Raw genomic sequence first — 24,950 nt, 5'->3', positions numbered from 1 at the left:
AGATAATTAATGAAAGACAATAAAGGTTAAAAGTCAGTACTACTTTTAAAGTACATATTTTGCAGACTTCAGGTAAAGAATGCAACAATTATTTTCATATTATATATTTTGTGGGAATCACATGATTTCTGGAGGACTAATAGCACAGATTTCGAACTATTAGGTCTCAGATTGTGGGAGACAGTGAGTCACCAAATTTAAAGCAATCGTTTCCCCAATATTTAATATCCTCAGAGATGATCTTATTTAATTTGAAGGTGCATAGTATCTACCACTGTATGAAGGGCATGGAGGGGATGATGTTGTGAGTCTGCATAAGTGCCCTTCTGGACCATCTATCTCAGTATGTGGGTAATCATAATCTATATGCAGGTTTTACACTTCAGCAGAATTTGGTCAATAACAGTTAGTATATTTCAGGTCCATCTATAGGAATACTGGCACATCTGTCTACCAAAAAACTATACAGTTACTAAAAATATTTTAAACAAAGATGTACATCTTGTTATTGTCTAAGCAACAGCCTAAATGGAGCACCCACACAATGACAAGCATCTGCAGTGTTGGTGAGTGTTGAAGAAGGTAGATCAACACAGCAAGAATATCTATAGACCTCCTGAAGGCAGTGGTGGCTGCTGACTTCAAAGCAAGAGGGACTGCAGGAAGCAACTGAATGGATGGGGCTAACTGTAATGAGGAGGGACTCAATTTCAGCGCATCAGTGACCTTTACTTGTAATCCTGAATGGCTGTGACTAACTGAAATGAGGAGAGGCTCTGTTTTAGTATGTTAAATTACATCCAAGTGACGTCTCCAGGTGCAATTGCAGTTAACTCCTACTGACACCTCTAGGCATCAAATATTGCTTGTTCATATTTGCATCAATAATTCCAAAACCATGCTATGTACAATGTTTTAAAAGATTTCATCTTAAAGCTAACACAATAGCAAGCTCAACTGCATTAACATTTGACCTCTGTCTAGTAAAAATAAATATATATTGTTTTATGATATTACTTTATATAAGTATAATTTTCACATTTTTCTAACTATCTTAACCAAGTAACACAGACGGAACTCCTTAGCCTCGTATGAAAGCTCTCAGCTAGATGGATAAAATGCTGCTGACATATGTGTGCAACTTGAATGATTGCTGAGAAATTGCAAGTTATTTACAAAATATTACAAATGTAATAGTTACTGTGTTTACTGTGAATTATAAAATTCATTTCAAGACGCAGAATCTAAAGAATACTATCACTATAAAATAGTTTATGCTGAAGAGTTTGCCATTTATACTTCTTTCATAATCCCTATTGTTCTGGAGATATGAACATTTGTTTGAAATGTGAGGACATAATTTGATTCTGTCAAAAGGTTTAGGCTCCGCCCATTGGAGGTTACAGTGCAGACTTCCTGAGCTCCATTGGAGAGAATGAGTTACTGACCTTTACTTGTAATCAAACAACAGATGTGGTCATTCACTTTCATCCACAGACTGCCTCAGTATGTACCTACTCATTATTGCCACTTTAGTGACTATGTACACTTCAGATGTCTGACTTGCAGTCAACAAGGCCAGCCTTAAGTGAAATGGGGCCATAGATAAAGGACTTAATGGACACCTCCGATGCATATTAGTCCCCCATGAACTTATCTAGTGCCTCTCACAAGGTTTCCTTAATCCTGGCTCCACACCATCTAGCTACATTTCTTCTTTCTTGCTTTTGCACACATTGCATTAAGCCTGTTGTCTAGAGGCTCCAAGGCACCAGAATTCATAAGGTGTAGATGCTCTGAGATGCATGTTTTAGAGTTTTTTTTTTTTAACTTTTGATTTAATGACAGTCTCAACAAAAATTCACCAGTAAGAGCCAGTACCATGGTGAAGAGAGATACATATCTAACTATGGCCTGGGCAACCTATATGATTATCAGCTTGAGAGCTTGTGGCATTTTCAGGGAGGGGTGGACATGCTCATCCCAAAGGGGAGGCATTTGTTTTTGCATTCCCTACAGGGAGGCACAGTCCACGAAGGAGAGAAGCCCTTGAACATACCAAGATGAATGCAAGGGGGACATGATGGTAGGACAACATAAAAAAAAAACTTTCCAGCATGCAGTGTGATGGAGGGCCGGGATGTCCTGATCTTGTCATCAGCCCTGACCATGAATGGAGTGAGTACTTGTAGGGCAAGAGGGATCAGTGCATCTGGTGAATGAGGAAGGGCACTAGGATTCCCTGATGGTCAGCTAAAGGGAAGGGGAAAATTTTCACAAATAAGGAAAGAAATTCAGTCTTAATTTTTCTTTCAAGAAAATGTTAACTGTATCTAGAGTTTAATGTTCAAAGCTAATGAAATAGCAGTTCCCCAATAAACTGAGAAGACAAATGCAAGGATATATAAATCTTTCTGGGATTAGTACCTGCCTTCTTGCCCATCCAAAATAGGATATTTATCTTCTGTGTACTCCTCTGATGTTGGATTGCAATGAAAGTAAACTTACAAATGGCCAGAGGCATATATTATGTAGTTGATGATCTGACAAAAGAAATCAAAGCACATGGATAAAAAACACACAGAGACAGGGAGTACATTCATACTCTACATAGAAGGAATCACAACCAAAAACTCAACCACAGAACCATGCACTGTTAGATGGCAACTGTACTCAATGTACCACATTATCAGTGAACATTTGCTACAATACACAGCCTGCCTAGATTACCACTGATGGGCACTATTGGTTAGAATGCTGATATTTAACTGCAATGCAAAGTGAAAATATTATGGCTAACTTGTTACTTTTAGTTACACTGTAATCCTTTCCCCACATACACTGAATCACTTTTGTCACAGGAAATCCCTGTACTGGTCAATTACAACCACTTTATTGAATATACATACCTCAGATATCTGGCAGTTACAAATCATCACAGTAAAGTGTCAGTAAAGTATTTCAGCTGACGTCATACAAATTGACTTTACTTCTGCAAAGTCAGAATAATGACTGCTTAACTTTCATAAATGATGAAAGTGACAATTTTTATCCACAGACGCATATAGAATTAATTTTCTTAGCTTCCTGTTGTCAGAATAAAGTGTGCAATCCACTGTACCCCCCCCCCCCCCATATGTCTCAACCTCTTATCTCTAGAATCAAGAGAAAAGCTAAAGGTTAATGGTGGACAAAGGGACACTAAATGACAGTTATTGCCTTTAGATAGTTAGAAAGTTACTAGAATAACAGGTTTTGCATCCGCATGCTTTTTAAATTTATAACAACAGAAACACAAATGTGTATCACTATTATTTAGGGATTGTAATCCTCATTGATTAGTCAGTAAAACCACAAACTTTATGAGGAACATACCAAAACATGACACAAAAAAATCAGAGACATTTTGCATACTCAGGGACAGTTGAGAACATCTTTGTCCCCCCTCCACACACACACACACACACACACACACACACACACACACACACACACACACACACACACACACACACACACACGTGACCATCAATGACAGCCACTCGGATGATTGTGACTCTTCATATCAAATCATTTATTGGGATTAAATGAATGGATGAATAAATACATAAATAACTGCTACACAGGAATTTATTTTCTCAGCTCACTGCTGTCAGAATACAGTATGCAACACACTGCACCTCCTTCCCCAAAATGCCTCTCAACATCTTATGTCAAGAGTCAAGGAGAAATATTATTAATAACTCGGAACAAAGGACCAAAATCAGAGACTGTTTCCTTTATAATCTTAGAAAGTTGTTAGAATAACAGGCTTTGTATTAGCATGCATTTTCTAAAGGCTGGTAAGTGACTGCAAAATAACTTTATTTGCCACAGCACCACACAATTTATAAGAAAAGCAGATCACAATATAAGAGAAAATCAAGAATTCTTTAGAACTTCTATCGCTCCACCCCACACATCTATATATATATATATATATATATATATATATATATATATATGTATATATATATATATATATATATATATATATATATATATATATACATATATATATATATATATATGGGTAGGGAGATATAGATAGATATTGATATGTACATATGCACACACACACACACACACACACACACACACACACACATGCACACACACACACACAGACACACACACACACACACACACACACACACACACACACACACACACACACACACACACACACACACACACACACACACACACACACACATATATAACCATCAGTGACAGTTACTTATATGATTGTGTATCTTCAGCTTAAATCATTTACTGGGATCAAATGAATGGATCAATAAACACATAACTGCTACACATTAATTTATTTTCTCAGCTCACTGCTGTCAGAATACAGTATGCAACACACTGTGCCTCCTTCCCCCAAATGCCTCTCAACATCTTAGGTCAAGAGAAATATAATTAATAACTGGGGACAAAGGACCAAAATCAGGTACTGATGTTTCCTTTAAATTCTTAGAAAGCTGTTAGAATAACAGGCTTTGCATTCGCATGTATTTTCTAAAGGTGGTAAGTGGCTGCAAAATAACTTTGTCATAGTACCAAACATTTTATAAGAAAAGCAGGTCACAATATAAGATGGAATCAAGAATGCTTTAGAACGTCTATCTCTCCACCCCACACAACTATATCGATAGATAGCTAGGTAGGGAGACGTAGATAGATAGTAATGTGTATATATGCATACACACACACACACACACACACACACACACACACACACACACACACACACACACACACACACACACACACACACACACACACACACACACACACACACACACACACACACACAGAGCAGACAGAGATGCAAATACATACACACACAGACTGGATTATATACTCACCCACAGAGCTAATTGTGCACTACCACACACGTCCACACACCTACATAAATACACTCTCTCACACCACATAAACCCAAATACTCAAACTGCAAACCACACAGACCAACACATGCCCCATGACACTGAACAACAGTGGACATAAAGAGAAACTCCCTCAACTTCACTGTTGATTGAGCTGACACACACCCAGGGCCTGTCTTACTCACAGGTTAACTAGACAACCACTTAGGGCACTGTGTTTGTAGGGGTCCTCATTCCACATTTAGTTATTTATTTTTATTTATTTACTTTTTTAGAGCAGTGTTTCTTTACTCTAAAAAAAGTAAATAAAAAAGCACCCCAGCAAAAAAAGTGCCAGTGGCAAAGCAAGCATTCCAGGAGTTGGGGGATGCAGTGCTCCAGTTGACTTAACATTAAAGTTAAGTTAAATTACATTAATCACCTTAAATGTTGTAAGGTCACAGGACTACAGACCTCATAACATCCAAATGTCTGCAAAAAAGCACCTGAAGGATACGTTTTAAAAACAACTTATTATGAGAGAAGTACAGTACAACAGCAGAGACACAGACAGAGAAATTCTAAAGAACTGTGAATAGAGAGGAGAGGAATGATGTGGTGTTGGTGCGAGAAATACTATGGAAAATCTACAGAATTGTGGACAGAGAGGAGGGGAATGATGTGTTGGTGCGAGAAATACTATGTAAATTCTACAGAACTGTGGACAGAGAGGAGGGGAATGATGTAGTGTTGGTGCGAGAAATACTATGGAAATTCCACAGAACTGTGGACAGAGAGGTGGGGAATGATGTGGTGTTGGTGCGAGAAATACTATGGAAATTCTACAGAACTGTGGACAGAGAGGAGGGGAATGATGTGGTGTTGGTGCGAGAAATACTATGGAAATTCTACAGAACTGTGAATAGAGAGGAGGGGGATTATATGGTTTTGGTGTGAGAAATACTATGGAAATTCTACAGAACTGTGGACAGAGAGGAGGGAAATGATGTGGTGTTGGTGCGAGAAATACTATGGAAATTCTACAGAACTGTGGATAGAGAGGAGGGGAATGATATGGTTTTAGTGCGAGAAATACTATGGAAATTCTACAGAACTGTGGATAGAGAGGAGGGGAATGATGTGGTTTTGGTGCGAGAAATACTATGGAAATTCTACAGAACTGTGAATAGAGAGGAGGGGAATGATGTGGTTTTGGTGCAGAAATACTATGGAAATTCTACAGAACTTTGGACAGAGAGGAGGGGAATGATGTGGTTTTGGTGCGAGAAATACTATGGAAATTCTGCAGAACAGTGGACAGAGAGGAGGGGAATGAAGTGGTGTTGGTGAGAGAACTGCTATGGAAATTCTACAGAACTGTGGACAGAGAGGGGAATGATGAGGTATTGGTGAGAGAAGTTCTATGGCTATTGTTACTTCTGGCAGTACTCAACTAGATATTTTGGGTAATATTTCTGACTTTCTGAATTTGTGAATTTTGTATGGACAGTTGAGACGATAGGAATGTCTCAATGAGATGTGCTGTTGCTGTTTTTACAATGATGCTGTCAGTGATCAACTAGATATTATTAGCAATATTAATCTGGCTTTATGATTTATGTTGAGAAACCTGGATTGGAATACTGTAATGTGTGGTACATTATTTGTGTGGACTATGCAGGCATGCCTCTAAACTTCTTAGCAAGAAATCTGTTAAAAGCCTAAAATAATGAGAGGACAGAGGCCCACAATGCAGACAGATTTTAAATATTAGTCTTCTAAACTTAGAAATTTGCTAGATTGGTAAGATTTGTGTTAGCGTGCATTATCTGCAGGATATGAATTCTGAAATTCAGTGTATGCCATTATTTAGTGCCTTCATTCCTCAGTGATCTACCAGAAAACCACCATTTGCATCAGAAAAAGACCAAAAATATGAGGCAAAAATCTGGATATTCTGCAAAAATCCAGACAGTTGTGAGATATGTGTGGAGGTGAAATGATACTACAAAGCCATCAGACGTTGTGCCTATAACTACTGGATGGGAGTTTGGGTTGGCTGATGAGTTTAGGTGACAATGAAGAACATTTGGTCGTGTGTAAGTAACGGTCAGGAATGCAGATGCTCTTAACCAAGTACCGGTATAAAACATTTGTTAGAATTTTTTTTAAAAATTAGGAGAACAACAAAGGGTATCCCATCAATGTGCATTTACTGAATGTTAAAAAATAAGAAGCACTAATGTATGTCTTTATTGACTGATTAATCCTTAGTGATTTACCAGAAAAAAAATATGAGAGACAAGGCAAATAGTATCAGACAAACTCAGGGATGGTAAAAATTAGTAGAACAAGTTTTTCATCAACATACATTTTCTAAATGACTACCAAATATGATTTACAATGGAAATGGCAAAAACTATGAGACAATGTCTGGGACATTTAAGTTAATAGAGCAACAGGTTTTGCATCAACATGCATTTTCTGAACAATAAGGAATATTACACTCTAATGTTTGACCTTATTGACTGACTGTAATCCTTAGTAGTGTACTAGAGAATCAAACATTTTATGACGGATACAGCAGAATCAGAGTCATTCAGCAAAATTAGACCATTGTAAATTTTTTAATGCAAACTTGCTTTATTACCAAAAGTGGTGAATTCAAAAAGCAACTAAAAATTCATTTCCAACATGCGTGGATCTAACCTACTGAATTTTTCTTCTTTTTTTCAGTTAACATATCTGCCTGGTAACTGCTATGTAAACTGTCTACACATATTACAATCTCTGCAGTTAGTACCTATGCTATTAAATGCATCTTTGTTGTACTATGTCATGATGTTACTCTGATTTTTTTTTTTATTTTAGGCATTGCTACATTCCTTGTCTATAACTTAATGTTAACTAAATTTCTCAAACATATTGTTACTGCATTCTCAAAATACTGTTCTTTTGCCTTGTACATATTCATAGTGTATATTTTTCTTTCTCTGTTTTTGTACTGGTAAGTATCTTATAACTTAAATTGTTACTTTTTTTTTTGTTCTTATTTTTAATTACTTTCCTGGAGCTTTTCTCCTATGGTCTCCACTGAAAAAGAGCTCTATGGGATCAGTCGGACTAACCTGGTTAACAAATGTAAAAATAAAAAATAAATTAATAAAAATAAAACAAATAAACACTTAAAATGATTGATTGATTAGTGCTGGAAAGTGCTTTTTTAAACTTGCTTGCTATGGTATAATGTGTGATGCTACTTTTCATAAAATGCTGTTTATGATAAGGTTAGCAACTTTATGGCAACAAGGAACAACTGTCAAACTACACTACTGCCTTAAAATTATAAGCAGTATGCCAACAGTGTAGTCCAATGTTCTTCACTACTGCCATCATTTGCTCATTTCAAACAGTTGCTATCTGCCTTAGCAGGACTAGTGCATATTTATGAGAAGCATGTTGGACTACTTAACTGGACATCTGATTTTCAGAGACAGAATAGGTATAACTGTTCTGTCTTTCTTCTGTGGAGGGAACTGGGTAGCTGTCTGCTGCTGTTTGCTTATTATTTTTGGTTCTGCAAGACTAATGTGATTATGTGAAGCAAAGTACAATATTTTAATGTGTGGCAAATGTTTGTTTGGAACAAAGGTAAACTGATGTCCCACTCACTAGGCTGAACAAGGAGAAGGTAACAATCAGTTGCCTATCAGATGCCAGGATTCACCACATAACACATGCACTCAGGTCACTCCACAACAAGTACAAATATGACTCAGTCATCGTCCATGTGGGTGTGAATGAACTGAGACATACCTCCCTGGACTACATGAAGAGAGATGTGATGGAACACTCGGATTATGTGGCCCTGACAGGTATGACTCTAGCCCCGAGCAGTATTCTACCGTCACCCAGAATGATACCACAGTATGAGCAGAAAATGATTGACTTCAACAATTGGCTAAGTTTCTGGTGTCATTCTAAGGGGATCCAGTATCTATCTGCCTGGGATGACATGATCGGCAGACCTTGATGATTGGCGAGAGACGGCCTGCATCTGCCACCCCTAGGATTCCAGGTACTAGCTAAGGCTCTTGCCACCCCTATAGTGCTTTTTTTAGGCAGTGTTCCAAAGATCAAAATTTCACCATAACAGCTGCAAACAAATACAATATGAGGGTCATGCTGCTCAATGCTAGAAATCTAAATCTCATAATGCACTTTCTCGAAGCTCTCCTCAAAATGGAGAATGTCGACATCTGTGCTCTAACGGAGACCTGGTTTAAAGAGGCAGAATAGCACCCCTGTGCTCCTAGGCTACAACTCACTCCATACCTTTTGGCCCCAGAATACGTCTGGAAGCTCCAAAGGTGGTGGTGTCTCCATATTCTTAAAGGATACGCACACCTAGACTGGTAGCCCAGCACAATGCATCTGAGATACTTCAGGTACAATTAACACTGGGTAAGATGGCAGTACAAATCATAACCTGTTACAGAACCCCAAACATGTCCCTAGACTCTCACTCCTATTTCCTAAGCACCCTGGAATCTATCAAGGTCCATCCCAATACTCTCATACTGAGTGACTTCAACTACCCTTCCATCTACTGGGAAAACTATTCAAGTACCAATGTACAGGCCCAATGCCTTCTGGAATTTATCAGTTCCAATGTCCTGGACCAGCTCATTCTGACCCCCACTAGAGGAAGCAACATCCTCAACCTGGTTATCACCAACATGGGAGACCGTTGCTCCAGGCCTATAGTCAGTTCCTCCCTGGTTAAATCTGACCACAAACTGATCACCATGGAAATCTCCATCTCACCTACACCCCCCGCTAAGATGTCCACCCTGAAAAACTTCTCTTAAGCCAACTTTGGGCTCCTAAAAATAGAGGCAGCTAACTTCTCGGCACCCATGCCAATGGAAAATAGCTGCATGACTGCTGGATCATACACCAACACAACTGCATGGACCTTGCCATACCATAGAACTAAGGCGCTCTCCCCCCCAAAAAAAGGAAGCCAGTCTGGTGGTTTCCAGCCATCAATAAACTCTACAACAGAAGGAAGAAACTATTGCAGAAAAAAATAAAGTCACAAGACTGGGAAACCTCCCTTATCACTCTCAACAGAAAACTGAGATCCCTTATTAAATCCTCTAAAGCCAGCTATGAAGGCAGCATTGTGGCTGACACCAAAAACAACCACAAAACCTTCTATAGCTATATCAGAAACCTCAAAGGCTTCTTCTTCTTCTTTCAGCTTTTCCTGGTTAGGGGTCACCACAGCAGATCACCTGTCTGCTCATGATTGGCAGTGGAGTTTTACAGTGTCGAGTTGCCAGCCCGGCACCCAACCTTCCACAGAAGGCATGCACGCACTCACTCCTAGGGCCAGTTTAGAGTGTCATATCCACCTACAGCATGTCTTTGGGATGTGGGAGGAAACCAGAGCACCCGAAGGAAACCCATGTGACCACAGGGAGGACATGCAGACTCCGCACAGAAGGCACCCCAGCCGAGGATCAAACCAGTGAACCTCTTGCTGTGTAGCAGCAACGCTAACTGCTGCACCACTGTGGCCACCCTATCACAAACCTCAATGGCAATACCCAGATTTGCTCTAAGTTATTGCACAATGGCACCTCCTATACTGTGTCAACAGATATAGCCAACATACTGGCCGGCAGATTCAGTGCCAACTTTACCCCCCCCAAGGACCCTATCACAATACCAGAAGAAAGATTGGTACCTACCATTTCTGTGGCACAGATAAAAGCTGCATTATCCAAAGCCAAGAATACAGCATTCATGGGACCTGATAATTTCCCTGGCTGCATCCTACATGAGCTACAAAATGAACTGGCACCACATCTGTGTGCCCTGTTCAATCACAGCCTTACCTCCAGGTTATGCCCATAACAAATGGCACACTGCTACATTCATCCCGCTCCATAAAGGGGGTGCAACTACAGACCCTGGGAACTATTGCCCCATTAGCCTGATGAGTCTGGTATGCCAAGCTATGGAATGCATCATCATGGACCTGCTTAACAAAGATATAGGCAATCTCCAAACTCTTGGTCCCACACAGTTTGGCTTTGTCAAGGGGAGATCCTGCCTGCTGAACCTGGTTGACTTCTTTGAGGCAGTCACCAAGGCTGTAGATGATGGCAAGGCAGTGCATACAGCCTTCCTCGACCTGGCCAAGGCCTTTGATACCATTCCCCACTCAGGTATCACTGATAAACTCACTAAACTAGACATCATTCCTTACATCACTAGGTGGGTTGCAAATTGGCTCACAGACAGGAGCGACAGAGTGAAAGTTGTGGATTACAAGTCAGACTGTTAACCAGTCATGAGTGGAGTCCCACAGGGCTCGATTCCTGGGCCCTCTGCTGTTTGGCATCTACTTCTCAGAAGTCCAGGCCAACATAGAAGGACTTTGGCTGACCAAGTTTGCTAATGACTGCAAGCTAGGAGTCATTATCAACTCTCCAAATAATGCAGACATCCTACAAAAGGCCCTCTCTCTCTGAACATTGACTGGTGTCAGAACCATGGTCTGAAGCTTAATGCCAAAAAATGTGTTATCATCCCCTTTGGAAAAAAATCAGTTCCCACAGATTACCATGTTTATGGGAGCCCACTAAACACTGAAGGGGCCATAAGAGATCTGGGCACCCAGGTCGACAGCCACCTCACCTTCGACCACCACATTGCCAGTATGGTCAGAAAGTCCTTCTACATGGCACATCTTATAAGCAAAGGTTTCGCATCCTGGAAAAAAGAGGTCATCATCCCTCTCTACTCATCCATCATTAGACCAGTCATTGAATATAACACCCTATTTGGCATGCACCTGACAAGACACCTACAACAGCTGGAGAGGCCACAAAAGTACCTCACAAAAAGGATCCTAGGCCCTAAACACATGTCCTACATGGACAAACTCCAGAAACTTCAGCTGTCCTCTGTCTTTTATCATCTACTTAGAGGTGATCGCTGCTTAACATACAAAGCCATGTCTGACCCAACCCTACTTGAAATGCTACACCTAAAGAAATCCCAATCCCCCACAGCACACGGTCCAGAGATCACAACCTCATTATCACAATTAACAGAACATGCTGGAGGGACAGGTTCATCTCCCAAAGACTGTGCATACTCTGGAATAAGCTTCCCATTCAGATTCAAGCAGAGTACCTCACTGGCCCTCTTCAAGAGAAATCTTGATGAGTGGATGGGTAACTGAAAGTTCTCTCCTGGGATCATTCCAGTTGCCCTATTGGATAGGGGCACTGGGAACTAACATTGGGTGGCATGGTGCCTGGGCAATTTGTTTGGGCTAGGCTTGTAAAGGCTCCAGGGCCATTAGCCTAGTACACACCTATGAACCTATGAACATTACATGGTCATACTCTCTTACCACAATCAGATATCTGAATTGTACACAGATGTGGTTATAACTACTTGGTGGAGGTTGTCTGGATGAAAGCAGCAGAACCTGTTGTCCCTTAATCAGTTTAACAATCATGTCTCAAAATAATAAGGGAGAAATGTATCACAGAATACAGAGACCTTCTGGGGGCTGGTGTTCCCCCACACTCCAAGGCTGCATAAGTGGATTCTGACATGGGCTTAGTGGGTCTGTATTAGCACATAGACCACTACCTGCATCAAATGGCTGTTCATCGAACTCAAAACAGTGAACAGCTATTCATCAAATGTTCACTTCAGTGAATGTTGTTTTAAGGGAAAGGAGTTAGTTGGCCAGCATTAGAAAATTTTCCTTCTCCCCACTGCCGTGTGATCTTGAAGTTTGTATATATACTTAGTGGGGATGTGGGGGGCTGTGGTGATTTTGATATAATGTAGTTTCTGTGACAGGCAGTGTGGTGGACAACTAATTTGTTTCACTAAGAAAAAATGTTCACCGAAGTGAACGTTCAATGAATGGCTGTCCGCTGTTTTGAGTTTGATGAACAACCATTTGACATAAGTAGTTTTTGATGTATTAATATAGACCCAAGCTTAGTAATTGCTTCTGCCATGAATGGTACTTAGTATAAAACCAGTCCTAATCATAGGTGTACACAGAATGTTTCTGTACTTGTAGTGGGCAGAGGAGAATGTCATTGTTTTTTTTACACTTCTCCCAAACCTTATAGGTCCCTGTACCTTGGGTTGGGGTGGGGACACTGTGGTCATTATGTCCTTATCACAAACTTCAAACAGGTGCATGGGGGGTCAATATAGTTGCATAGGAGCACGGTACTGCCTCTAGAAATAGCAATTTGGAAATATTACTGAAATCATTATTTTGTTTTTAGTTTTCCTCATAGACATCTGATGCATGAACAAGTAGCTATTTTTTAGTGGAGAGTAAATAAGCATGCTGTTTATAGCTGTCTCACAGCAAATACATTACGTTCCAGTCTGACATCAGAAGGGTAAACAGAAGGTGGTTGTCTTTTGGGATTCAGGATGAGGAGAAATGCTGTATATAAATATCAGAAGCATAGCTAGGGTGGGAAGAGGGGAAGTTGTCCCAGGTGCAAAGTGCTGGAGGGGCACAATCAGCCATCCATACAGTAAAGTATTTTTTTGCTCTTCAGGTTCAATGCTGGGGGGAAGATGGCTTATTACAGTAAAGTCCTTTAAGAGTCCCTTTTTGTTTTTGCTGTTCAATGGAAGAGCTATCTGGATGGGGAGGGCATGGATCTCAGTGTAATAAGTAGCCATTGGCTTAATAAAGTGCATTTATTTATTTATTTTTACTCATCATTTGAAGAGCTGAGGGGTTGGGCTTCGGTTTGAGGTAGCTGCACAGGGTACTGTTGGAGCCAGCTACGTTTCTGATAAATATGACAGTAGCTTCCAGATTCTTAGCTTTTGTATTATCCTTTGTTTAGTCTCTTTCCAAATGTCCTTAGCTGTCATAAAAGAATCTTTTTTTAATCTATACTCCAAAATACTTAATTTTATCATGTCCCCATAAATATGGGTATTGGTGAACCACTTCATGTGTGGGTGCACAGTAATCATTTCAACACTATTTTCCAAACTGCTATTTCTAGAGACAGTACAGTGCTTCTATACAGCTATAGTGCAGCTTGAAATATGACTGTGGGCATTTGTGCCTTAATTTTAATCCCAATTTAAGTACTTTAAGTTAAATTAAGTTTACTTAACTTCTTTGAGGAGGGGAAGTGCGGGGAGCAGGTACTATTCCTAGATATGATATATGTATTCTCAGAAGCATTTGTTTCTCAGTTTATTATGAAGTGGTGTTTGATCTTCTTTGAGCATTAAAACTTGAATATAAAAAGTTATGTCTTACCATAATGTTTCATCTGTGTTGTTGGTCTTCATTCATTCATTACATTTGGTTCGGAACCAATCCTCAGTTCTGACTCAGCCATTCACCAAGCCCACGCCAGCCAGAAAACTCTCGAGCTAAGCTTTACCATAGTACTCTTCTCCATGTTACCTCAGATCGAGTTTGCCTAAAGGACAGGACAGCTTTTAGAAAGGAAAGTGGAGGCTTTCTCTAAGCAAGCACCTTAGCAGGACCATAACCAAACCTCCAAGAGCCCTTGGAGGGGGATGAAGGGGAGGTTTGTAATGAATGGATGAAGATCAACAACACAGATGGAAAGTTATGATAAGACATAACTTCTTTATCTGATGTTGTTAATCTTCATTCATTCCTTACATGTGGGACAGACTCCCTAGCTACCTGTTTCCTGGGAGGCCCTAAGGAATAATATTCTTGAGTACCATTGAGCCGAAGGAAGCTCTTCCCCTAGAAATCATATCCAATTTATAATGCATAATAAATGTATGAGGAGAGGCCCATGTTGCTGTTGGGCAAATATCATGCATGGAAGCCCTGGAATGGAAGACTAGAAGTTGAAACTGACCTTGTAGAGTGTGCTTTAATCCTTGCAGGAATAGTGTTATTTTCTCGGTATATGTAGGTAATGCAGGCTCTAAGCCATTTGGACAGGGTAACTTTAGCTACTGCTTTCCCCATCTTAGAACCAGAATATAAATAGCTAGTCAGGTGTTCTAAAGGACTTTGTCTTGTCAAGATAAAAAACATAGTTGTCTATGAACGTCAAGCAAATGCAAAGTATATTTCCCTTTATTAGAGTAATTTGGGAAGAATACAGGTAGGTCTAGAGTTTGATTAATAGACAGATCTGAAATCACTTTCTGAAGGAAGGAAGGAAGGATTTTTTCATAAGGAAACCCTATCCTTGTGAAAAATCAGATATGGACTCTTAATACTCAAGGCTTGTATTTCTGATATACGTCTAGCAGACATAATAGCGACCATGAATAACGTTTTCCAAGATAAGAATTTCAGATCATGTGTCTGCAGATTCAAAGGGAGAAATAGTTAGAGATTGTAAAACCACTGTCAAGTCCCATGGTTCAAGTGGTTGTTTTACAGGGAGCTTGATATGCAGAATCCCTTTTAGAAAAGCTTTACATAGTCTGTGAGAAATTATGAAAAGAATCACTATGGTAGTTGGATACTGCAGACAGATGGACCCAAATAAAGTAAGCTGTAGCTCTGGATTCCATTTGAGTAGATAAACATTCTAGAACAACAGGTACTTGAGCTGAGAAAGGGTCAGTATGCCTGTCTTTGTACCATAGAGAAAAATGATTCCATTTACTGAGACAAAGCCTTCTGGTGCAAGGTTTAATTGAAGCCAAGAGAACATGACAAACTGGAGAGGATAGGTCACTTTGCCTGGCAATCAGTGGAAGTGGAGGAACCAACCTGTCAGCTTGAGACTGGATATATTCCAGTGAATCAAGCCCTGTGGATGCATTACCAAGTCTGGGATTGGGTCCAGAACTCAAGGTTGACAAATTAGATGAGGCCACAGAAAAGGGAACCAAATTTGGTGAGGTCAGTAAGGGGCAATGAGGATTACTTTGCTTCTCAATCAAAAAGCCTTCTTTAAGAGTTGAGGTATTAATGAGAGAGGGGACTAGACATAGAGAAGGCCTGTGTGTCAATTGTGCAGGAGAGCATCCAACAGTGACTCCCCACATGGGGGAGTTAGGGCAAAGTACCTGCTGCATTTGTGTTTTGAGGGTAAGGCAAATAGGCTTCAGCAAGGCTGACACCAGCAACAAAATCTTCACCACTACTATCAGACTGAGGGACCACTCATGAGGCAAGAGAATATGTCTGCTCAATTTGTCTGCAATCACGTTGGAATCCCCAGGAATTTGCATTGTTACAAGAAAGCGAGTGGAAGCTATCACCTATTGTCAAATGCTCATGGCTTCCTGACATAAAGGGTAAGATCTGGTTCCCTCATGTTTGTTTATGTACCAGACTACTGACATGTTGTCTGACTGAATGGCAATTGCTCCCAAAGGGAGGACAGAATGGAATGCTTGCAACAAAAGAAGCATTGCCCTCAGTTCCAGAACATTGATATGCAAATTGGCCTCCAGGGGTGACCAGGTGCCTTGGACTGTCTGTCCCTGATAATGGCCCTACCACCTCATCAGAGAAGCATCCATGGTAACTGTGGATAAGGGTAGAGTGGCAGATAATGAGTAACTCCATAGATCTTGATCCAGTTTCAGAGAAGGTCTTGTTTGCAAAGATTGGTTATCCTGATTTTGTAAAACATAGAGTGATCTAACAGGGACCATTGAGTTAGTAACAACCATTGGAGGAGTCTCATGTGAAGTCTCACTAATAGAACCATCATGATGGAAGCTGCCATAGACCCCAGAAGTTGTAGAATTGCTCTTACTGGAGCCATGGTATGGTTCAAAACTGGTTTGAGTTGAAGTCTTAGTCTTTGCAACCTGTACGGGAGAAGAAATACTTGACAGATCCATGTGTCAAATTTTGCCCCTGTGAACTACAGCCTTTGGGATGAAGTTAGTTTACATTTGCTCTTGTTCACAGTGATGCCCAAGTGCAACAAAAGTTTCCATGTTTGCTGTAGGATGAACAGCAGTTGATGCTCGGTTGGGGTGGTAATGAGCCAATCGTCCAGATATGGAAACACCTGGAATCCTCGTAGTCTAAAATGAGCTATCACCACTGCCATGCATTTGGTGAACACTCTATGGGCCATATAGAGACCAAAAGGCAATGCTCAGAACTGGTAATGATTTGGCCTCTAGCCAGAAGTGGAGAAACTTTCTAGAGCATTTGTACATTTTTATGTGGTAATACATGTCCTGAAGATCTATACAGCACATCCACTCGTCTTTTCCCAAGAAAGGGAGTATTGACTGTACTGTGACCATTCGAACTTTACTTGCTTGATAAATTTGTTTAGGTTGCTGATGTCCAGAATGGGCCTCCAATCCCCCTGTTTGTTTTGGCACTAAAAATAATCTTGAGTAAAAGCCATATCCTTGTTGGTCTGGGAGACTACTTGAATGACTCTTTTTTGAAGCAGCTTTTGAATTTCTATTGCTGCAAATTCCTGTTGACTGTGTGGAACTTCGGGAATGTGCCCAGTTGGTTTTGGCTTTGAAAGAAAGGGAATGTGATGGCCTCTGGTTGTTATCGTCTGCACCCAAGTATCTGTGGTTATCTCTTGCCAGGCAAAGTGGTGCACAGAAAAATGGCCCCCAACTGCCTCCAGAGGCAAGCAATTGGGCCGCTCTTCAGGAGTGCTGATAGGGCTGTCCGGAGAAAGAATCTCTGGATCCCTGGTTATGTAGACCTCCTCTGCCCCTAAAAGGATGTCTTCTGTTTGAATTACCCCCTCTGCCCCACGGGGAAATTTGGCCCGTGTGTCGTGGAAAGGCCCTTGGGATTTTCAGTACCACACCTTTTCACTCCTGTTGTTCCTGGAGTGGGGTCTCTGAGAAGTAGAGAAATGAACACCTACAGCAGACAGGGTCTTACCATCCTTTTCACACCTGACCAAGGTATCCTTAACCTTAGAGCCAAACTGGGATGAAGCCTCTATGGGGGTATTAAGGAAGGAGGGCTTGAAAGGGACCACAAAATCACAAAGTCACATCCAGGCGTGGCATCTGGCCATGACCACAGCCCCTGCTGCTCTTGCTGCCCCCTTCGGTTGAGTGTGAAATCAACCTTGTGGATGAGTTTGAGATAGACTCTAGGGTGGCTAGTTGTGAGGCAACCTTGTCCCATACCTCATCAGACACTGCTCCTGCTAGCGTTTTGGAAAGCTCCGAAATCAAGTCTCTCTGAAGCCGTATGAAGTGTGCCAAGTAGTTCATAGACCTGATTGCAAAGGTCGCTGAAGAAAAGACCTGCTTCCCTATCCTGTCTATCACCGGAGACTCCCTGTTCGGGGGATGGACAGTAGAGCTCTCCTCGGTGAGGTCTTTCTTTGTGGCAGCTGCCACCACCATAGCATCAACAGGAAGACCTTTGGACCAATGGAGTTGATCTTCTGGTGGACAGAGTAACTTATCTTGCCTACGTGGGATTGGCTCAATGGCATCAGGTGTCATCCAAGCCCATTGCATGATGTAATGGACAAGTTCATCTGTGGGGGGGGGGGTCACCCAGGAGGCCAGGAGGTAGAGGGTTGAGTTTGGAAAGCCTGCAAGAATATTTTCTCCTTGGGGGAAGGGGTTGTGGACTTCCAGTCACCCCGCTGTTTTAATATTTCCAGGATGTCCCTGAAGGAAACATCTTCAGGGGGTGACCGTGGGGACCCTTCCCCATCATCGAAGTCCTATCTTCAGACAGTGATTCCTCTAGAGAATCAATGTGTTTCCTCTTGCACACCTTCTTACAAGGAACCTCCTCGAGGGGAATGTCAGGGGAGAAACCCACAGAAGGGGAACACTGATGAAGGCTAACTTGTGGCTCCTGAACTCGATGTCTGACTGTAGTGAGAGGTAGTAGCTGTGGCTCAGAAACAGGAGGAGGGGTTTGTGTCTCCAACACCGATGGGTACAGCTGGGAGCCAGCCATGGCTAAAGCTCTCTCCATTTCCTGGAAGGCTGGACCCCCCCCCAGGAGGGATGGGAGCCCAGAATCAGAAAGGACAAACTTAGAACAAGGGTCATACCCTGCCCGAAGGACCAACACCCAGGGAAGGAGCCTCTGGAAGAGACAGCGCTGCTGAGGTAGGCCAGTCTCTGACCCGAGGATGACCTGTTTCCACAGAGGGTTCAGACCAAAGAGAAGTCTCCGGCACTGAAGTGAAATCCACTATCAGTGCTGAAGCCATTGGAACTGGGGTAGCAGTCGGTAGCAAAACTTCCAATACCTACAAAGAAGCTGGAGGAGGAAAACACTGTGGAGTCCTTGGAGCAGGTAACTTGGCTCCGATTGGGAGGTACGGTTTCTGAGGAGGAGAAATGCCTCTGGCCATCAACAGCTGGTCTACCAGTCTCACTATGTCTAATTCAGACAGGCTCTTGGAGGAATGGGTAGATAACCCCGATGGTGAAACTGGACATTGAAAGAAAGGACTATACTGCTGTCCATAGAAGGGATCCACCAATGGGGAATATCTGGTACTGGGAATAAAATCATGTCTCTGAGCCAATGCCAAAGGACCGCTATGAAGCTCAGGAAGGGAAAACACTGGCTCCGAAGTGACTATAGGCAAGGAGAAATTAGTCAGAGCTGAGGCAGTCTCCATAGTGTTTGTCGGTGCTGAAGATGGAGCAGATGAAATCAGAGCAGACAGTGTAGTTGGTACCATAGACAAAGTTAATGGTGAAGTAACAGTCGGTGCCATAAGCAAAGTTAACGGTGCAGTAACAGAAGTCATAGTAGATGAAACATCATCCAGTGCCGAAGGAACAGATGGCACTGATGGAATCATCTCTTTTGGAGTGAAGATCGGAGCCGAGGATTTTGGTCTCAGAACCGAAGACTCCTTTTGCGACAACTTAGGAACCTTAGCCCTTGGTTCCAAAGATTTTATTCATGAGGAGAAGTGGGAAGAGACTTACTCCTCTTTTTGTCATATTTCCTCAGAAGGGGTGAGGACTCCATTTCAGAGATCATCTCTGAAAAGGGAGATTTTAGTAAACCAGCAAACAACAGTTTATTTTTGTGTTCTGCAAGAGTGTGGGAGCTAAAAGTCTTACATATATCACAAGGTGGTTTCTCTGATAAATGAGAAACCCCTAAACAGTAAACACAAGACATATGACTATCTACGTTAGGCATTTTTCTGTCTCAGTTGTCACAGCTTTTAAAACCAGTAGTCATTTTCTTTTCCAACATGTTTTCCACATCTACAATCATTTTAACAATTCCCAATCAGGGAAAACACACAATCCACATTTAGGCAATACAACAATAAAATAATAAAATAAAAAAATGCAGTACAATCTTAGGAGAAAAAGATAGAAGAGGGAGTACCAACTATGGTACGAAAGACTATCCAATGGGGGTAAGGGAAGGTACCAGCAATGTTAGAGGAGTTACAAACTGGTAGAAAAAACGAGAAGTAAAGCTAAAAAAAACTGCACTAGCGAAAAGGATACAACTGAAAAACCAAGACTTTTTATAAGGAAAGTGTCAAAGGAAGAAAATTCCTGTCAAACTATCAACAAACTAAACACTTATCTGAGAGGCTGCCTGGCACATCTTGTTTCTTAAGCAGCAAATGAGATCTGAGGTAACATGAAGAAGGGCCCTATGGGTAAAGCTTAGCTCGAGAGTTTCTGGCTGGTGCGGGCTTGGTAAACGGCTGAGTTGGAACTGAGGATCAGTTCCGAACCACATGTAAGGAATGAATGAAGATTAACAACATCAGATCTTATTTCTTCCTTTAAATAAAAAAGTAGGATTGAGTTTCCTTTCTATATGCATGACTTTTGTTCAGGCTGTCACTGGTTCAAAAGGTTGGAAAAAAAGCCCCAAATGACACCTCAGAAAGACACCTCAGAGCATGTATAACCCCATGGCTTCTAAGTGACGAGTATCCCCCAGATTTATTTAGCTATTACAAGGTAGTCCTGGTTGGTTATGGTGTGTTAAAAGGATGCAGGAAAATGCAAAGTTGAAGAGTAAAACTGAATTTCTTTCCATAATACTGATTTTTGTTAACACATTTATCAAATAAAAAGGCTATCTAATTTCAGAGTATCTAGAACCTTCCTGACTTTTTGGGGCCTATTAGCCTCCAGACCCCCAACTTAATACATTTATTTCCACTGCAGTTATTACAATTCAGTCTTGTTTAGCTAGGATGTGCTGAAAGGATGCAAAAAAAAAAACAAAGTTGAAGAGTAACACTAAATTTCTTTCTTTGATCATGGATTTTTGTTTGGGCAATCACTGAATGAAAGAAGTTGTTTACAAAAACTCTCAAATGCACCACAAAGCATAATGGAGAAATAGATCCTGAGGTTACTCATAGCAGTGTGGAGACAAAGATGTAGCCTAGATAACTGGAGAATAATCATACTAGTGTCAGTGTGCAAGAACCAAGGGGACATCAGCAACTGTGGGCAGTATAGAGGTATCAAACTCCTGTCACATTGCATGAAAGTTCTGGATGGGGTACTTGATAAATGAGTAGCACAGTAATAGAAAGTAAGATGGGACATAAGCAATGCAGATTCAGATCAGGATGCAGCACAACTGACCTGATGTCTGCAGTGAGGCAGGCAGTTAAGAAAAAGTTAGAGATGAGGAAAGAGTCCAACTGGACATTCCTAAACTTGGACAAAGAAAATGACAAGGTCCAGAGAAAGCTAATTTGAGCAGTTCTGCAGCATTTGAAGTCCCAGAAACAATGGTAGGATTAGTGCAGGCTAAATACAAGTACCCAGTAATTCAAGTACAAGCAGTGTTTGGACCCAAAGAGCCTTCTGCTGTTCATGGTGATGGACTACATTAGCAAACTGGTCGGAGGGACTAGATCGACAAAGTTGCTGTATGCAGATGATATAGCATTACAGACAGACTCTGAGCAAGGACTTTGGCAAAGGATAGAGGAATGGAATGCAAAACTGAAGGCACATGAGAAGAAACTGAGTACAGATTAAATAGTTGTAATTGCAGCAAATGGAGAAATCAGAAGAAGGTGAGAACTGAGATATAAGGGGAAATAGTTGAACAGGTTAACAACTTCAAGTATCTGGGAGGGTTGTTTGAGGAAAAAGAAAGTCTGAATGAGAAGGTCAAAGTTAGATTTAGAGGGGCTGCAGCCAACTGGCATAGAGCTCCACATATAGGGTATGACAGAAGAATGCCAAAGAAGCTGAAAAGTAAGTGTACAAAACCATGGTGTGACTAGTACTACTCTATGGTACAGAAACCTGGGTAGTAATGACAGAGTAGTTCAGGAAGCTAGAGGCGATGGAAATGAAGTACCTGAGATGGGTTGTAGGATGCACACTGTGGGACAGGTAAATAAATCAGGGTGTAAGAGTAGAAGCCAAAGCAGCAGCAACTGTAGAGAAAGTCAGACAGATTATGGTGGTCCAGTCACATGCACAGAAAAGCAGGAGAAAAGCTGGTGAAGAAGATTTGGGACAAACAGGAAGAAGGCAAGAGGAAATGAGGACATCCAGCAAAGAAATGGTTGGATTGTGTGAGAGATGTTCTGTGACAGTCAGGCAGGAGTGTCGAAGAAGGCAGGAGAGTAGCATTAAATCAAGAAAGATGGCAGCAGTTGATACAACACCCCAACCCCATATAGAAAATGGGAAAAAATGGGTTGTTGATAATGATGATATATACACATACAGACACTGATATGCATATAGACATACCTTTCAGCTAAGGTGCCTGCACCCTTGCACATTGCTAAAAAGAAAAAAATATCTCACTCTTAATTGTCTTGTATGAATTAGCATAAGTGAATAACAAAAATGACAGACTTGTAGACAAAAAGACTGTTGTCTGAACTGGTGATCATTAAGTTATCTTCACCAGGTACTTTCTGTTTTTCTGGTAGCAACTGAATGTGACTCCTGAATAGTTTCAAAACAGATTCTGTTTATACGTAAGTGGACAGATATTCAACAAACAGAATATTACAGTATAATTAGATACAAAATGTGTTACCTGTTTTCTCTTCCAGACAGTTTTCCAGATACTGATCAGGGGTAATTGCTTTGCCATCCATTTCCAGGTCCAAAGTAAAATCTCTAATGGCCCACACAAAAGGAGGGAAAATTCTCTCCAAGTCTTCTTTCTCATTTTCTTCTTTGTTCATTCTTATCTTAATGATATCATTCAGTTTTGTCACAAGCCTAAAATGTAGTTCAGGATTATAGCTTCTTCACTTTGGTTACAAGGTAAACAAGAGGAATGTTAGACCCTTTTTAGGAACAACCCATTATTAATGCATATAATAACTAACTACAATAAAGCATTAAAGGACACACTAGTAACAAAGATCACCTAGAGTGTAATGACAGGGTAAATGATTCCATATATCACAAAAACACATTAGATATTAATGAAACAACTGTTGAATCATCACTGACATGAATCCAAACAAGAAAACTGTGGATTTTGAAAGTGTCGACTTTCTATCATAGGAAACAAGATAATTATCTAGGACAGACATTGTGAAGGCTGTATCACCTCTTGTAGGATTTTTCAGTAAAAGACAGGTGAGTCATAAGTTTGGGTTAATATTTAGGACATGTCACCTGGTGTCCATTTAAAAAAGAAAATGATATTTCACAGAAAAGTAACAGTAGAAGTAAAACTTTGTGCATAGAGGTTTCTAACTTGATCCAGAAACTTTCTTGCTGGTTGATTTCTCACTTAGCTTATCCTTAAGGCAGACTGATTTATACCCATTAGCAAAGGGGAGGCACACTCAAGAAATATAGCTTGCAGCAGACAGAACAGACATATTTTCCTCTCTGTTTAGCTGCTGGCTGAGACAATGTGATTGAGGGTTGACATTTAGGATTCATAGGTAAATACTAGGTAATCAGTCTGCAAACCATTGCATACCTAGCCAATACCTAGAGATAAGAATCAAACTCTGTACCTTGTGCCTGTGAAGTAGACACCTTAGCCATTATTCCAACCATACCAACCTTCTAACTCCATGTAATCATTCAAAAATCTTTAGGTATCTGTTGGCTAGAAGGTACTGCTAATTGATGTAGGGTGGCAAAAGATTACTTCTTGTGGGGCTTCCTACAGCTGGGCCAGGGAATGCTCAGGTAAGCTTGTATCAGTCATCATCTCAAATTCTCTTCATAGGTGACACTTCACTAGGTGGAGATTATGAAACTGCAAGATATGATAGGTAATGCAGTTCCTTCTTTGTAAAGGAGGGGTACAGCAACACACATATACACACACACACACACACACACACACACACACACACACACACACACACACACACACACACACACACACACACACACACACACGCACACAGACACACACACACATGCACACACATGCACACACACACACACACACACACGCACACACACACACACACACACACACACACACACACACACACACACACACACACACACACACACACACAAATCTGGGGCTTTCTCTGTTACAGGCATTAGTTCTAGCATGTAAAGTGTCAGTTAACTGAAACAAAATGAAATGAAATACAACTTCGCTAGCTATGTGGAACAGTCTAGAAGAGAAATTAGTTACACAAAGCAAATAAAACACTTTGGAAGCAACGTACAAAAGTTAATACATCACGACAATTAAAATGCACTACAAGTGATGAATTAATAAATAGTAGCTTAAAAAAATGTGACAGTCAGAGCATTTCATAGGATGAGTGCCTAAATGCTCAAAAACTGCTTTTAATCTATTTGATTGGAACTACAACAAAATGCCACCATTAGTACAATTACAGTAAAAGGCAATAATGCATTTCAGTTATTCTTTAGTATGTTACAAGATCATAGTTTTGTCCAAACAGAAGATTTTGTTGGACAGCTCAGCCCTTTTGATTTGCCCATATCTCTGAGGTACACCCCTGGCACAGTAACACTTCATCATGTAATGAAGCAGAGAACTGTAGCACTTTGACTATTGTAAAACTGTGTACAAAACATTCCATGAGATAT

The 24,950-nt window shown here is 40.8% G+C and overlaps 1 protein-coding gene across 1 annotated transcript in view; it reads right to left on the bottom strand.

Moving 5' to 3' along the window:
- Positions 1–23,130, bottom strand: part of LOC122800355 (guanylate-binding protein 3-like) — a 194,389-nt gene extending 171,259 nt beyond the window's left edge. Inside the window, exon 1 of the mRNA XM_044069805.1 lies at positions 22,939–23,130. Coding sequence (XP_043925740.1) covers positions 22,939–23,089 — 151 coding nt within the window. The 5' untranslated portion in view covers positions 23,090–23,130. The remainder of the gene's footprint in view (positions 1–22,938) is intronic.
- Between the last annotated feature and the right edge of the window lie 1,820 nt (positions 23,131–24,950).

The sequence above is a fragment of the Protopterus annectens genome, chromosome 4.part0, assembly GCF_019279795.1.
Source record: "Protopterus annectens isolate FY-2018-M chromosome 4.part0, PAN1.0, whole genome shotgun sequence".
NCBI lineage: Eukaryota > Metazoa > Chordata > Ceratodontiformes > Protopteridae > Protopterus > Protopterus annectens.
The sequence above is the reverse complement of the archived record's forward strand: the minus strand, read 5'-3'. Positions and strand labels throughout refer to the sequence as shown.